The sequence below is a fragment of the Echiichthys vipera genome, assembly GCF_963691815.1.
Source record: "Echiichthys vipera genome assembly, chromosome: 16".
Classification (NCBI taxonomy): domain Eukaryota; kingdom Metazoa; phylum Chordata; class Actinopteri; order Perciformes; family Trachinidae; genus Echiichthys; species Echiichthys vipera.
In genome coordinates, this window is record NC_139841.1 from 27,596,532 (window position 1) to 27,609,699 (window position 13,168).

At 46.3% G+C, this 13,168-nt stretch overlaps 1 protein-coding gene across 1 annotated transcript; it reads right to left on the reverse strand.

Annotated features, from left to right (window-relative positions):
• Positions 1–920: 920 nt before the first annotated feature.
• LOC310958596 (non-selective voltage-gated ion channel VDAC2) lies at positions 921–13,085 on the reverse strand. The gene is made up of 9 exons (XM_083929598.1): positions 12,997–13,085; positions 10,182–10,252; positions 9,082–9,131; positions 5,443–5,595; positions 5,286–5,338; positions 4,781–5,002; positions 3,702–3,852; positions 3,546–3,603; positions 921–2,109 (listed from the first exon to the last, which is right to left on the reverse strand). The coding sequence occupies exons 2-9, from the start codon at positions 10,246–10,248 to the stop codon at positions 2,018–2,020; spliced, it is 846 nt and encodes a 281-aa protein (XP_083785724.1). The 5' UTR covers positions 10,249–10,252; positions 12,997–13,085; the 3' UTR covers positions 921–2,017.
• Between the last annotated feature and the right edge of the window lie 83 nt (positions 13,086–13,168).

Here is a 13,168-nt window from a genome sequence, read left to right on the forward strand (position 1 = left end):
AACTAAAGTCAACACAGACTTGCATTAGCATCATTTTCATTGACCGTATGAGATTTAATGAGTAATTCATGTGTTCATTTCCTGTGTTTAGTTTTCTTACAGTTTCAATATTTCCAATATTAATGTGTAATGAGTGAAATTAAAGACGCCATTCAAACACGGCTTTGAGATTTTTATGCAAAGCAAAATAACACTTTTAGTTTGTCATTTTGGGGATATATATATATATAATATATATATATAATATATATATATATATATTATATATATATATATATATATAATATATATATATATATATAATATATATATATATGCGCTTATATGAGAGGATCAATCACGTTTGTATGGTAAAAATGCCTCCACCAGCCTTGTTAGCTTAGCTTAGCATCAAGAAGTAGGAAACAAACATGGCGTCCGTGCAGGAACGAGTGCCTTATAAAATGACGTCAGAACCGCCGTAGGCCTCATGCTCGTACACGTGCGCACGCTCGTGCTCGTACATGTGCAAACGTGCTTTACTAAAGCCCACCTCTCCCAACTTTAGCCGTGAAATGTCCCGGGGCCTTGTTTTTTTCAGCAGTATTAGTGGTTTAAAAAGACCTTTGAATGCCTTCACCGTACTGCCCCGAGCTAATCACTGTTAGCCACGTCCGGCTGTTAGCGACTCACCGTTAAGAGTTTTTACACCTAACAACTTTCTCCATGGCTTATTTGACGAATGCAAGTGCAAAAACGACCACAGGATGATCTCGCCTCGGAATTACACTTTAAAAGATGGACAAATGAAATCAGATGAAATATTTGTGGCCATTCAAACCTCACACATTTCTACTTCTACTTCATGAATTTGAAGTTTTAAGCACCTGCAGACTCCTTGTTCTACCTCATTCGAATGAAGAAACGAGAACTTTCTCAAACAGTGTTTTAAATTTTCTTTATTATTAGAATTCCTGTGATTGACATTGGAAAAAAAATAAGGTACTGCGTCTCAGCGACAAAGGAAAATGAACGTTACGACGACACGATGAGGTGGAGGGAAAAGAAACAAACCTTTTTAATGCGTGATTTTCAAAAACCAAAACAAAAGGAAATGGGAAAGTCATGTGGGACACGACAACCTGTCCCGTAATCCTATGAAGTGTTTGGACCCGAGTCGCTCGGAGGACAATCGGCGGTGTTTTATGTGCAGACTTGAGGAGTGTGAGATGGAGAAGAGAGCTCCTGACAGCAATGAGAGCCGTCCCCGAGCAACACGAGGGAACGGTCGCGTTAAAGACGCCCGAGAAACCTGCGAGACGGCCGAACGCCCTCGCTCCCTTTGTGCCGACACAGATAGATGAAAACAACGTTGTAGAAATGCACAACTAACTACATGAGAAGATTCCACGACATTGATTTCACCTACCAAGAGTCACAAAGCGTCGTTTTGTTTACTGTAAGTTTAAAATACCCTTCGTTCAGTCTTTTACCTCCTCTGACAGAACCTCCACAGTCTCATGTTCATGAAATGTGTTGCATCGAAACATTAATACGGACACGACAACACGACCAAACGAGCTCCAACCAATAAAAAAACAACAAAGAAAACACTCAGAAGACACTCAGCACAATTTTTTTTTAAACCAAGCAAACCATGTCGGCTCTGCATCCGCGTTTTTCCTTCTTTCATGCTTTTGAGGGGGGCGGGGACGACGCCGAGGCTACACAAGTACACCGACGACCTACAGGGGAAATAAATAGTGTCACTGCAGTGACCGTGAGAACGCTACGGCGTCGGTTTCGGGGTCGACGACCTCACGGCCGCTTCTCTCGGGGTGTTTAAGCGTGATGCCGAGGCTCGACTCTTACTGTCAGAGGTGCTCGTGAGGTGTGTGAGCGGGCGGGGGAGGAGGAGGGGGAGGGGAGGGGGAGTCCAGAGAGAAGCTACATGATGGTGTTGACCGTGTGTGTGAGAGAGGGGAGGAGTGAGTGAGTGGTGGCGTGGGACTTTTCTTTCTTTTCGTTGTTCTCCACTTTATGCCTCCAGCTCGAAGCCCATCCCGACTTTGTGTCCGCCGGCGTTGAAGTTCTTGCCGTCGATCAGGGCGGAGAGGGTGACCTTCACACCTGCGGAGACACAACACGGCCCGGGGTAAGACTTCCTCTGATTTATTTTTAAATGTATAAGTGTGTAAAGTTTTCATCTAGTTCATTGTCTGTCAAGTTCCTATCTATCAAAGAGTTAAAACCATATTAGGAGGCAACCCTAGGTCACGTAGAAGGCCACGCCCCCTCGCCGGTGAGAACAAAGGAGCCCTCAGGGTGGTAATAAAAGGACTGTATAATGGTTGTTCGCTGATCCTGATGTCTAGCCCCGCCCCAGGTGTGTCTGCCAAAACACAGATGCTGACAACTCTTCTTAGTTTGACTGTTTAATAAACTCAAGCAACAGTACAGAGCACGGGCTTACAGGTCTCATGGACACACGCACACAAGTGTAACAGATTAGTCTCTGACTGGCAGCCTCCGCACTCTCTCTCTCTCTCTCTCTCTCTCTCTCTCCTCTCTGCCCTTTCTGCAGTCTTCAGGCTCGCGTGTGCTTGCTCCCGATGCACCGCGCACATCCGCCTCTAAACACTGTCACGCACTTGGAGTAAATAATAACGCCCTACGTCCCTTTCGTACAGCTAATGTCGTAACAGGATTGAGAACTCTGAGTTACATCTTTCCGCCAAAGAGGCCGTTGGAACTGTGCGTCTGTCCCGTGCCCCGTGCTTTAGGGTCCTTGTCCCCCCCTCCAGGCCCGTTTGTACTCACACTACCTGGGCCTCGGAGAATGCTTCTTGCTGCCTATACGTCATCACGCCGTAACACGTCACACGCATTGATGACGTCACGACTGTTTTTGAATCTTTTCATCGACCAAATCTGCAGTAAACACTCCACCTCCGCATCACACCAACGTGAACCTTTCACCGCCATTGTTTGAAATGTCCGCTCATGGTCCCTCCTTCTTTTTTCTACGTCCCAACAGGCGCACAGGAAATGACCTCAGAGCCGCCGTAGGCCTCGTGCTCGTACACGTGCGCGTGCTCGTACACGTGCGCATGCTCGTGCTCGTACACGTGCAAACGTGCTTTACAAAAGCCCACCTCTCCCAAACGGGCCGTGGACGGCAAGTGTGCCGCTCCTAGACGTGGTACGGTTGCACTCACACTGGTCAAAGGAACCAGACTTTAGCCGTGACACGTCCTGGGGCACGGTACGGAGGCACAGTGGGAGTGCGACTTAAAGTGCTGCACAAAGTTTCTCTCATTTCATCAACACCGTGTTCAGAGTCTAAGGTTTTTCCCCCTCACAGAAAAAAGATCAGAACCAGAATCAGTAACGACGCTGATACCAATGAAACCATATCCGCTCTCCTCCCTTTACGCAGGTATAAATACTGTCGTCATGGAGACTGAATTCCTGGATGAAACCTGACTTCACTCATCATAACGGGGTCGGGCCCTTCTCTTATCTCGGCTGCTGTGTTGAAACCATCAGGGCGGATGGAAGCCTACCTGGCCGAAGGCTCTGGGTGTAGCCGACTCCGATCAGGCTGGCGTTGTTGACTTTGGCCTGCGAGGTGAAAACGTGATAAGACATGAAACACAGCGGCACGACTGTGAGCGAGAAATTTGCATTTAAGACAGAGCTGTAAAAGAAGCAGCACTTACAGACAGAGAGGCGTCCTTATCCAGCTTGTATTTGGCGGCGATGCCGAAGCGAGTGTTGTTGCTGCCGGCGGTCCAGGCCAGAGTCACCGCCGTCTCCAGCTCCTCGTTCACCTTCTGGTAGATGGAGCCGCCGAACTCGGTGCCGTCGTTACTGAGAGAGAGAAAAGACTTCTTCAGTGTGTGAATCCTTCCCTGACCCCGGGTTCTCTCCCCTGCTCCGTCAAAGGTGGAGCAGGAGAAACCTTTTATCAGGCTTTCTGCTTAAAATGTAGATCTGCTGAAAATCAAAGTCTAAGGGGCCGTCCATCAAACACGGGTATATTTGAAACCGTGTGTTTGGCCTTTCATCTGCACGTAACCGCAGTTGTGGGCTCCTGAAACCAGCTGACGTTGCTGTAATGGAAGACCGAGCCAAAATACTGTGTGTGTCTCATACAACAACTACCACATTTCCCTGATTTTTGCTGATTTTAGATTCACGAGTAGAGAGAGGGGGAGAAGTTCAGCATCCGTGAGGAACTCGGAGTAGAGCCGCTGCTCCTTTGCGTTGAAAGGAGCCAGTTGAGGTGGTTCAGGATCATCTGGTAAGGATGAACCCTGGGCGCCTCCCTAGGGAGGTGTTCCAGGCACGTCCAGCTGGGAGGAGGCCTCGGGGAAGACCCAGGACCAGGTGGAGAGATTAGATCTCCACACTGGCCTGGGAACGCCTCAGGATCCCCCAGTTAGAGCTGGTTAATGTGGCCCGGGAAAGGGAAGTTTGGGGTCCCCTGCTAAAGCTGCTGCCCCTGAGACCCGACCCCGGATAAGAGGCTGAGATGAGATGAGACCGTTCAGCATTGTTGTTTTTCCCGTATGAATGTTTCCAGCCTTGTGATTGGCTAAAATGGCCTTCCTGCTATCGCCACCTACTGCTTTGGCGTGTGCACGACATTGTTTGAGGCAGATTTTGCGGTTTCATGTGGACGTATTTTTTACCGGGGGCCATAAAAGTTTGGTTCTAAAAACACCCGTGTTCGTGTGGACCGGGCCTTATTTCCCCAGACTTTTCAAACCCCCCTAGAAAGAAGTGAAGCACTCACACGTTGGTGTGCAGCTGGAAGTCCCCGGCCCTGTATCCCAGGGCGAAGTTGTTCTGGGCCAGTTTGGACTTGGCCGTGTCGAAGGCCATCTGGTAGCCGGCCAGCCAGCCCTCGTAGCCCAGCACGGCGGCGGCGTGGATGATGGGACCCTCAAAGTCCACGTCGCAGCCGATGTTCACAAAGTCGCGCTTGTAGGCCGTCTTCAGCTTTCCGCTCTTCTTCCTGAAACACGCATTTACACGTTTAAATGTTCGTGTGACTTTAATATTCACTCATCATAGTTTTCTCATCGTCACAACAAAAAACCAAGAGAAGAGACCTTTTTAAAGACCCCGTCGGACATTTGAACACCTCGTCAACACTTCAAGGTCGAACCGTTTACATGCAAATGTGGCAAATGTGGATTAATCCGCCGCTGAAAATAGTCCCCAACAAATTGCACCATCGAATCTTCCAATGTAGTGAAAACAGCAGCTTATTATTGCCCAATTAAATGTGTTCTCACCCTGTGTTTGGTACAAAAGACGTATCCAAGGCAACCTTCAGTCCTTGAGTCAGCTGCAGGAGAGGTAAACACACACACACACACACACACACACAGCAGTGTAAGTTAAATCAGTCTGCAGAACCTGAGGTGTCTGAGCGTCGATGCTGCCACGTACCTGGTCCTCCACGGTGACCTCGGTAGCCAGTGTGTTGTCTGTGTTCCACTTCTGGTTGAAGCTCAGGCCCAGCTCCTTCATCTTGTACTTGGTCTCCAGGCTCCCCGCAGCCTTCCCCGTGTCCGTGTTACTGGAGCCAGATGTGTTGAACTCCTGTCAGCGAGGGCGTGAGTCATCATTAGTCATCATTAGTGAGAGACGATCGGAGAACGGATCATCCTCAAATCTCCGCGTGTTAGTAACATTTACAGAGAGACCTTTAAGACTAAAAACAGACTTTATTGATATGAAACTGTGCAGAAATCAAATCGGGACTGTCAGAGGGAGACGTCCGACAGCCCTGAACATGAACATGAACATGAACATGAACATGAACCCGTGCAGGAGAAAGAAAAACACGTCTGATGAATATTAATAATGCAAATGAAGCCGAGCGATGAGGCCAAAACCCTCTATCCTCATACATTTATATATTTATATATACATATAAATATGTATATATAAATATGTATATATAATATATAAAACACAATCTAGCATGTTTTCTGGTAATTCAAGTCTTAATGAAATGACCAAAGTGAAACGACAAATTATTATTTTTTCTCATTTTATTAAAAACTTAAGTACAAAAAGGCGACGCTGCTGCTCCATCAGGAAGAGAGGAGAGGAGGGAAAAGAGGGGATAAGACTGAAAAGAGGAGGAGAAGAGAGAAGAGAGGGGAGGGAGGATAGGGGAAAAGATGAGAGAGGAGAAGGGTGAAAAGAGGAGGAGAGGAAAGAGGAGAGAGGAGAGGGGAGAATAGGGGAGGAGAGAGGAGAGGAGGGAAAACAGGAGGAGAGAGAAAAGAAGAGAGAGGAGTTGGGAGGATAGGAGATAAAATGAGAAAAGACAAGAGGTAAGAGGAGAAGACAGAAAAGAGGAGAAGAGAAAAGAGGAGAGGCGAGTAAAAGATAACAGGAGGTGATATGAGAAGAGGATGAGAGAGGAGAAGAGAGAAAAGAGGAGAGGAGGAGAAGAGGAGAGAGGAGTTGGGAGGATAGGGGAAACAATGAGAGAAAGGAGGGGAGAAAAGAGGATGAGAGAGGAGAAGAGAGAAAAGAGGAGAGAGGAGTTTGGAGGATAGGAGATAAAATGAGAGAAAAGAGAGGAAAGAGGAGATGAGAGAAAAGAGTAGAAAAGACAAAAGAGAAGAAGAGAAAAGAGGAGAGGCGAGTAAAAGATAACAGGAGGAGATATGAGAAGAGGATGAGAGAGGAGAAGAGAGAAAAGAGGAGAGAGGAGAAAGAGTAGAGAGAAAAGAGGAGAGAGGAGTTGGGAGGATAGGAGATAAAATGAGAAAAGACGAGAGGAAAGAGGAGAAGAACAGAGAAAAAAGGAGAGGGGAGAAAAAGATAACAGGAGGACATAGGAGAAAAGGATGAGAGAGGAGAAGAGAGAAAATAGGAGAAGATAGAGAAGAGGATGAGGGGAAGAGAGGAAGGAGGAAAAGTGAGAAAAGAGGAGAGAGGAGAAAGAGTAGAGAGAAAAGAGGAGAGGAAAGAAAAGAGAGAAAAGAGGAGAGTCGAAAAGGAGAGAGAAGAGTAGAGGAGAGAAAAGATGAGAAAAGAGAAGACTTTCTTTTTTATACATTTTGGAAATAAGAAAAAATGAATATCTAAAAAAGCTAAACTGACTACTGAGCCAAAGAAAGTCAAATATCAGGTCCAGAGTGAACGAGTGACTTTATTTATTTATGTAGGGAGGAGTGACTGTGACCTCATCTCTGAACTGTGATGAATACAGACAACAGACGCGTGAACTGAGGATGAGAAGGTATGAACTCTTAGAACGCAAATAACTGATACAGGGACGCATCCATGTTCATGCTGGATGAGTGGAAAAAGACAAGAAATGAAATTAAAACAGGAGGATGACGTGAAACAGGGCGGTGGAGGTGATGGTTTGTGTTGGTGGTGGTGGTGTTGGTAGTTGCTGGTGTTGGTGGTGTTGGAACTGGTGGTGGTTGGTGTAGGTGGTGTTGGTGGTGGTGGTGGAGGTGTTGGTGGTGGTGGTGGTGGTTGGTGTTGGTGGAGGTGGTGTTGGTGGTTGGTGATGGTTGGTGGTTGGTGGAGGTGTTGGTGGTGGTGGTGGAGGTGTTGGTGGTGGTGGTGGTTGGTGTTGGTGGAGGTGGTGTTGGTGGTGGAGGTGTTGGTGGTGGTGGTGGTGGAGGTGGTGTTGTTGTTGGTGGTGGTGGTGGTGGTGGTGTTGGTGGTGTTGGTGTTGGTGTTGGTGATGGTTGGTGGTGATGGAGGTGGTGTTGGTGGTGTTGGTGGAGGTCAGTGTACGGACAAACAGCTGTGGGCTCTGACACCGATCTTACCATCTACATTAGAGCGCGAGCAGTCCGGGACAGGAGAAGAGGCAGCAGCATGGAGACAGAGCAGCGGTTAGGAGAGAGGCAGGTACACACACACACACACACACACACACACACTCACACACACACACACACACACACACACACACACACACACACACGTGTCTGTAGAACCAGCCCGTGCTGGGACACCTGGTCACCTTCATGTCCGGGTCGGGTCCCACTGGATTAAAGTGTGAGTCCGGTGAAAATGGACCTCATCGTCTTTTTCAGCATGAAAACAAATCGAATGAACCACGGAGACGGTTTTTATGGGTCCATCAACCGTGTACAGAGAATGAAGAGTCGCTAACAGCCGGACGTGGCTAACAGTGGTTAGCTCGGGGCGGCACGGTGAAGGCATTCAAAGGTCTTTTTTAACCACTAATGCTGCTGAAAATAACAGCAAACCTCTGCAGCAGCATGAGAAGAGTCCCTACACACACAACAAAGCAGCAACAGCGTAGTTAGTGAAGCCAGAGTTTATTAAAAAACACTGTTTTACAACTCAGCAGCAGGTCCATGTGGACGGGTCATCAACATGGACCTGCTACTGCAGCATTAGTGGTTAAAAAAGACCTTTGAATGCCTTCACCGTACTGCCCTGAGCTAATCACTGTTAGCCACGTCCGGCTGTTAGCGACTCTCCTGGAATTCGATATACTGTACATGGTTAATGTGGGAAATAACCACCTTCTTTCTTTGTAAGTGTTTCTTAGTCTCTGATGTAAATCCCTGTTTTCTGTGTGTTTAACACAACAGTCGAGCTGTGGATGAGTGTTTGGGGGATTGCGGAGAGGAGTCACATGGTTTTTTTGCAAATGGTGACATTTGGTGGTTGTAAAACACTGATAACATCCCCTGGGGTCATAAACAGTGGGTGGTGTGTTTGTTGTTGTTGTTACTTTGATGTCCTTGTGTTTGTAAGGTGCGTTGATGTGACTGTGTCTGTGCTGAAGCTACTCGGAGAGAGCCGGAGAACATTCAGACCCGGTTGTGGAGCGTCTCTCCCGTCTGCACGCAGCTCAGCTCAACGAGAAACAGCGTCTTCATGGCTCATTTGACGCGTTCTCATGCTGAAAAAGACCACGGGGTCCATTTTCACCGGACTTACTGGTGTGGTGCAGGTGGGACAAGTGATGGCAGACGTGGGGGAAGGCGGGGGAGGACGGGGGAGGATGGGGGGGTGACTGTGCAGAAAGCATCTAGAAAATGACAACAGGTGAAAGAAAAGCGTCCTCACCACTCCGCTCTGTGATTTGGTCTTGAGGTCCAGCTTCACAACTCCGAAGCCTGGAGGATTTCAAAAGAGTTGAGTGTCAGAGGCACTGAGGTGGAAGAGGAGTCACATCGAACTGTTAAAGTGGAGCCCCCTAGTGGTCCCCAGTGGGATTGACTCTTTGTTTCCCTCAGAGCTGCAAGCAGCACACTGCATGTGTTACCAAACAAACTAACTCCTGTTGACTTTCATATAAACAAGTGTCGACCGGCAGGAGGCGGGTTTGAATCCCACATCCCACACATTGGGGCGACTGTGGCTCCGTTGGAAGAGCGAGTCGGCCAATGTCCGAAGGGTCGGCGGTACGATCCCTGCCCTGTCCTACTTGTGTCAGGGTCGTTGTGTCCTTGGGCGAGATGCTTCACCCACCTTGCCTCGTGTGAATGTGTGTGCCTGCTGTATGTTTGAAGAGGTGGTCGAGGGGCCGTAGGCGCTGATTGGCTACCACGCCTCCGTCAGTCGGCCCCAGGGCAGCTGTGACCACTACGTAGTTTACCACCACCATGTGTGTCTGTGTGAATGAACCTGGACTCTGTAAAGCGCCTTGAGCTCTATATAAATCTAAGCCATAATAATAATTATAATTATAATTATAATAATCCCTGTATGGTTACACCATAGATGTTCCAATGAGATGTTAGCTCCATTGTGTTTTACTCGCAGATCGCTCTGGTAACCTGCGGCAGAGGAAATTTGGAGGTTGATCTGCTTTCTATCACAAACATAGGTGGTGATAGACAGATTGTTTATCCAATCAGCAACCAGTATTTCCGCCTCTTCCCAAAAGATCCCGGATATGCAGAGCAAACGCGACTTGTGCGAATCACTCAGTCCGGTGGATCATTAGATATTTATACTGTGATAGAGACTTTTCATTTTGGTTGCCTGTTCCTTTAAAGCTAGTTACTTTATTTAATCTTTGCTTGTTTTATTCCATTATTAAATGTTTAATCGATCCATTTATATTATCTGCACCCCGGAGAGGAGTCCCTAAAAGCCCTGAAACACAGGATCAGAGCAGTTAACTGTTAATAATTCACTCTTGGGGCTCAAACAGCACTCACCGTAGCCCTTGCTGAATATGTCCTTGGCAGCCTTGCCCAGGTCTGAGTATGAAGGAGGGACAGCCATCGTGCTGCAGGAGAGAAAGTCAGTCGCGTGATCAGTGGCGCTCATTTTATTGTTGATGACAGAGAAGCAGCATAAACAGTGAAGTTAAGTCTAATGAAGCTCAGATAAATATGTATAAAAAAGAAGAAAACATGCAAGTAAAACGTTTTAATCAAAGACATAAAACAGTGCAGAAATACAGGGATGTAACATACAATCATATATAAAGGTAGCAGACAGTCACCGCACAACGAATTAACTGTACCTTAAACAGGAAATGATGAGAAAGTCAAAGAACAAATCATGGGGCAGGTTAAAGTGCACGTTTTCTGCACGGGTGCTTTAATTCAGGTGATCGATCCGTGGTCACTTATATAAATATATGAAGCACAAACCCCTCGTCCACCCCCCATCCCACGCCTTTGCAGCTTTCACCATCCGCGGTGACAGGCGTGGTCCACAAGTGCGCTGGTTACGGCTGCCTGTCTGCGTGGGAAGCCTCGCTGACCTTTTCCCCTAACCCAATAAGCAAACTGTGTTTCGAGTTTTATGTTTTATGTGCTGGGGTTTATTTACAAATCCTGCGCCGTGCTTCCCACAGGAGCGCAGAGTGCACAGTGCTTTTTTTACCCCCCACCCCCACCCTAATGTGATGTACCCCCTTCCTACCCTCTTTTGTAAAAGACTTTCCCCTCAGGGATGAATATTGATTGATTGATCGACCGATATGGATTTTTTAAAGCCATTTGGAGCTGATTCTACTTTTACTCCCTCAGTTTACATCATAAAAATTACACGATGATGATGACAAATGTTTCCAGGCTCAATTTTTTAAAAGAGGAACATTTATTGAACTTAAAAAAGGCGTCTTCAGCAACACGGAGCTGCCTGTGGACGCCTGTCTCTGAATAATGACGGGTAAAAAATATCTGCGAACACAGCAGCACGCATCGGCCGATACGATGCACGTAAAAAACACAAATATCGGCCGGATGTATCGGTCTATCACGAATATATACCTAGAATTTTATGCACCAGTTTGACGCACACGCACACGCACACGCACACGCACACGCACACACGCACACACGCACACACGCACACACGCACACACACACACACACACACACACACACACACACACACACACACACACACACACACACACACACACACACACACACACACACACACACACACACTCACACACTCACACACTCACACACTCAAACAAATCAATTAGGCCTACCCCAAAAAATTATAAAGTATAAAGTAACGCAAATTTTAATACATTTTTACGCAAAATGCTAAATGTTTTATCCAATAACTCGATTAATCGATGGAATAATCATTCAAAAACATTCAGTAGCTGCTGCCCTATTATGTATATATGCTGTATATATATATATATATATATATATATATATATATATATATATATATATATATATATATACACAGTCTATCCTATATATTCTGCACAAGCTGTAGTGATTTAGTGCTAAAGTAAAAAAGGCCCTGATCATCAGTCACATGTGAGTCTTCCAGGATGGTGCACCACTAACAAAGCTTAACCAGAGCTTAGCAAAGGTAGTTAGCACTTCACAAAAATAAAAGCCCATCACTTTTTTAAAACAATACAATAATTGTCCTATAATAAAGTCTCCCAGTGAGCTCCAGCCGACGGGAACAAGATGTTCCTTTAGAGGCAGCTGGGAGCCAACAATGACTGACCTCTGCATCCGGCTGAACCGAGAGGCTACTGGTGCACTTAAAGAGCCAAGCACCCTGGAATATCATTTAACCTCTTACAGGAACACACGTGGAGCTAAGTGGCAAGCATTACATGTTCAATGGTATAGTGCTACATTACTAGGCTCCATTATGTTAATATAATTCAGGTTTTACATCATAAATCACACTTATGTCCCTTTACCTCCTATTGTATTGTCTCCAAATGCTTTTGTGTGCTTAAATAATAGTGTCATACTCCTTATTAATTTATTTTCCTCTCTCTGGTCATCTGTGTTGTTGACCTTTTGCTTCTGCAACAACTAAATAAAAGGTTTTCCATCATCCTCCTGTTCAAGAATCAGAACAAAAGGCTCTCAGCTCATCTCCAGGCCTCCTCCTGAGGATGCTCCTGGTAGAGATGTGTCCTCTGCATGAACAGCTGCTCTCAATAACGTGTTTTAATGCTGCATTTACTGCATTAACAAGGGGGTGGATGCTGCATCTCTTACTCGGGACAAAGGAGAGCAGATGGGCCAGGGAAAGAGGTGTGGGGGGTTGACAGCTAACTCGCTAGCTAACTGCTATGTGAGCTGCAGTAACAAGCTAGCTAACTAGCAATGCAATTAAACGACAGATAGATGCTGACATTAACTAACTGTAATAACTGGTTAGTTAATATTCTTTGTACTCGGCTTGCCCCCCAAATCCCACACACACACCTTCATATTAAATTACTCTAAATCCACAAACCTATAAACTAATACAGTTGCTAAGTGCGTGCATAACGTGAATATCTGCACTAGCTAACGTGCAAACCTGTCAGCCGAGGATTAAACTGTGCATTTCAAGGCTAAACATCATTATATAACAGGGGCCACAGTTAGCTTAATCGCTCCAACATGCTAGGCTAACCTTGGGGAGAAATGGACCGTTATAACAGCAGCTAATTGTGACGTTAATTGTAATAAATGTGTAATAAATGTTTGTATAATATTTAATATTAAAAAAAGCTTCTTGTTGTTGTTGTTTCCTTACCGGTGCTCGTGTGTTTGTTAGAGGGGTCTGCGGAGCCCGGGGTGTCCCTGGTCGTGATGCTGCTGAGTGACAGTTAGCTTTAGCTCAGGGCACAATGAAGGAGACTTATGGCGCATGCGCGGTACCAGCGGGAAAATCGATCAAAGAGTTGATATAAAGGCAAGAGAGTAAT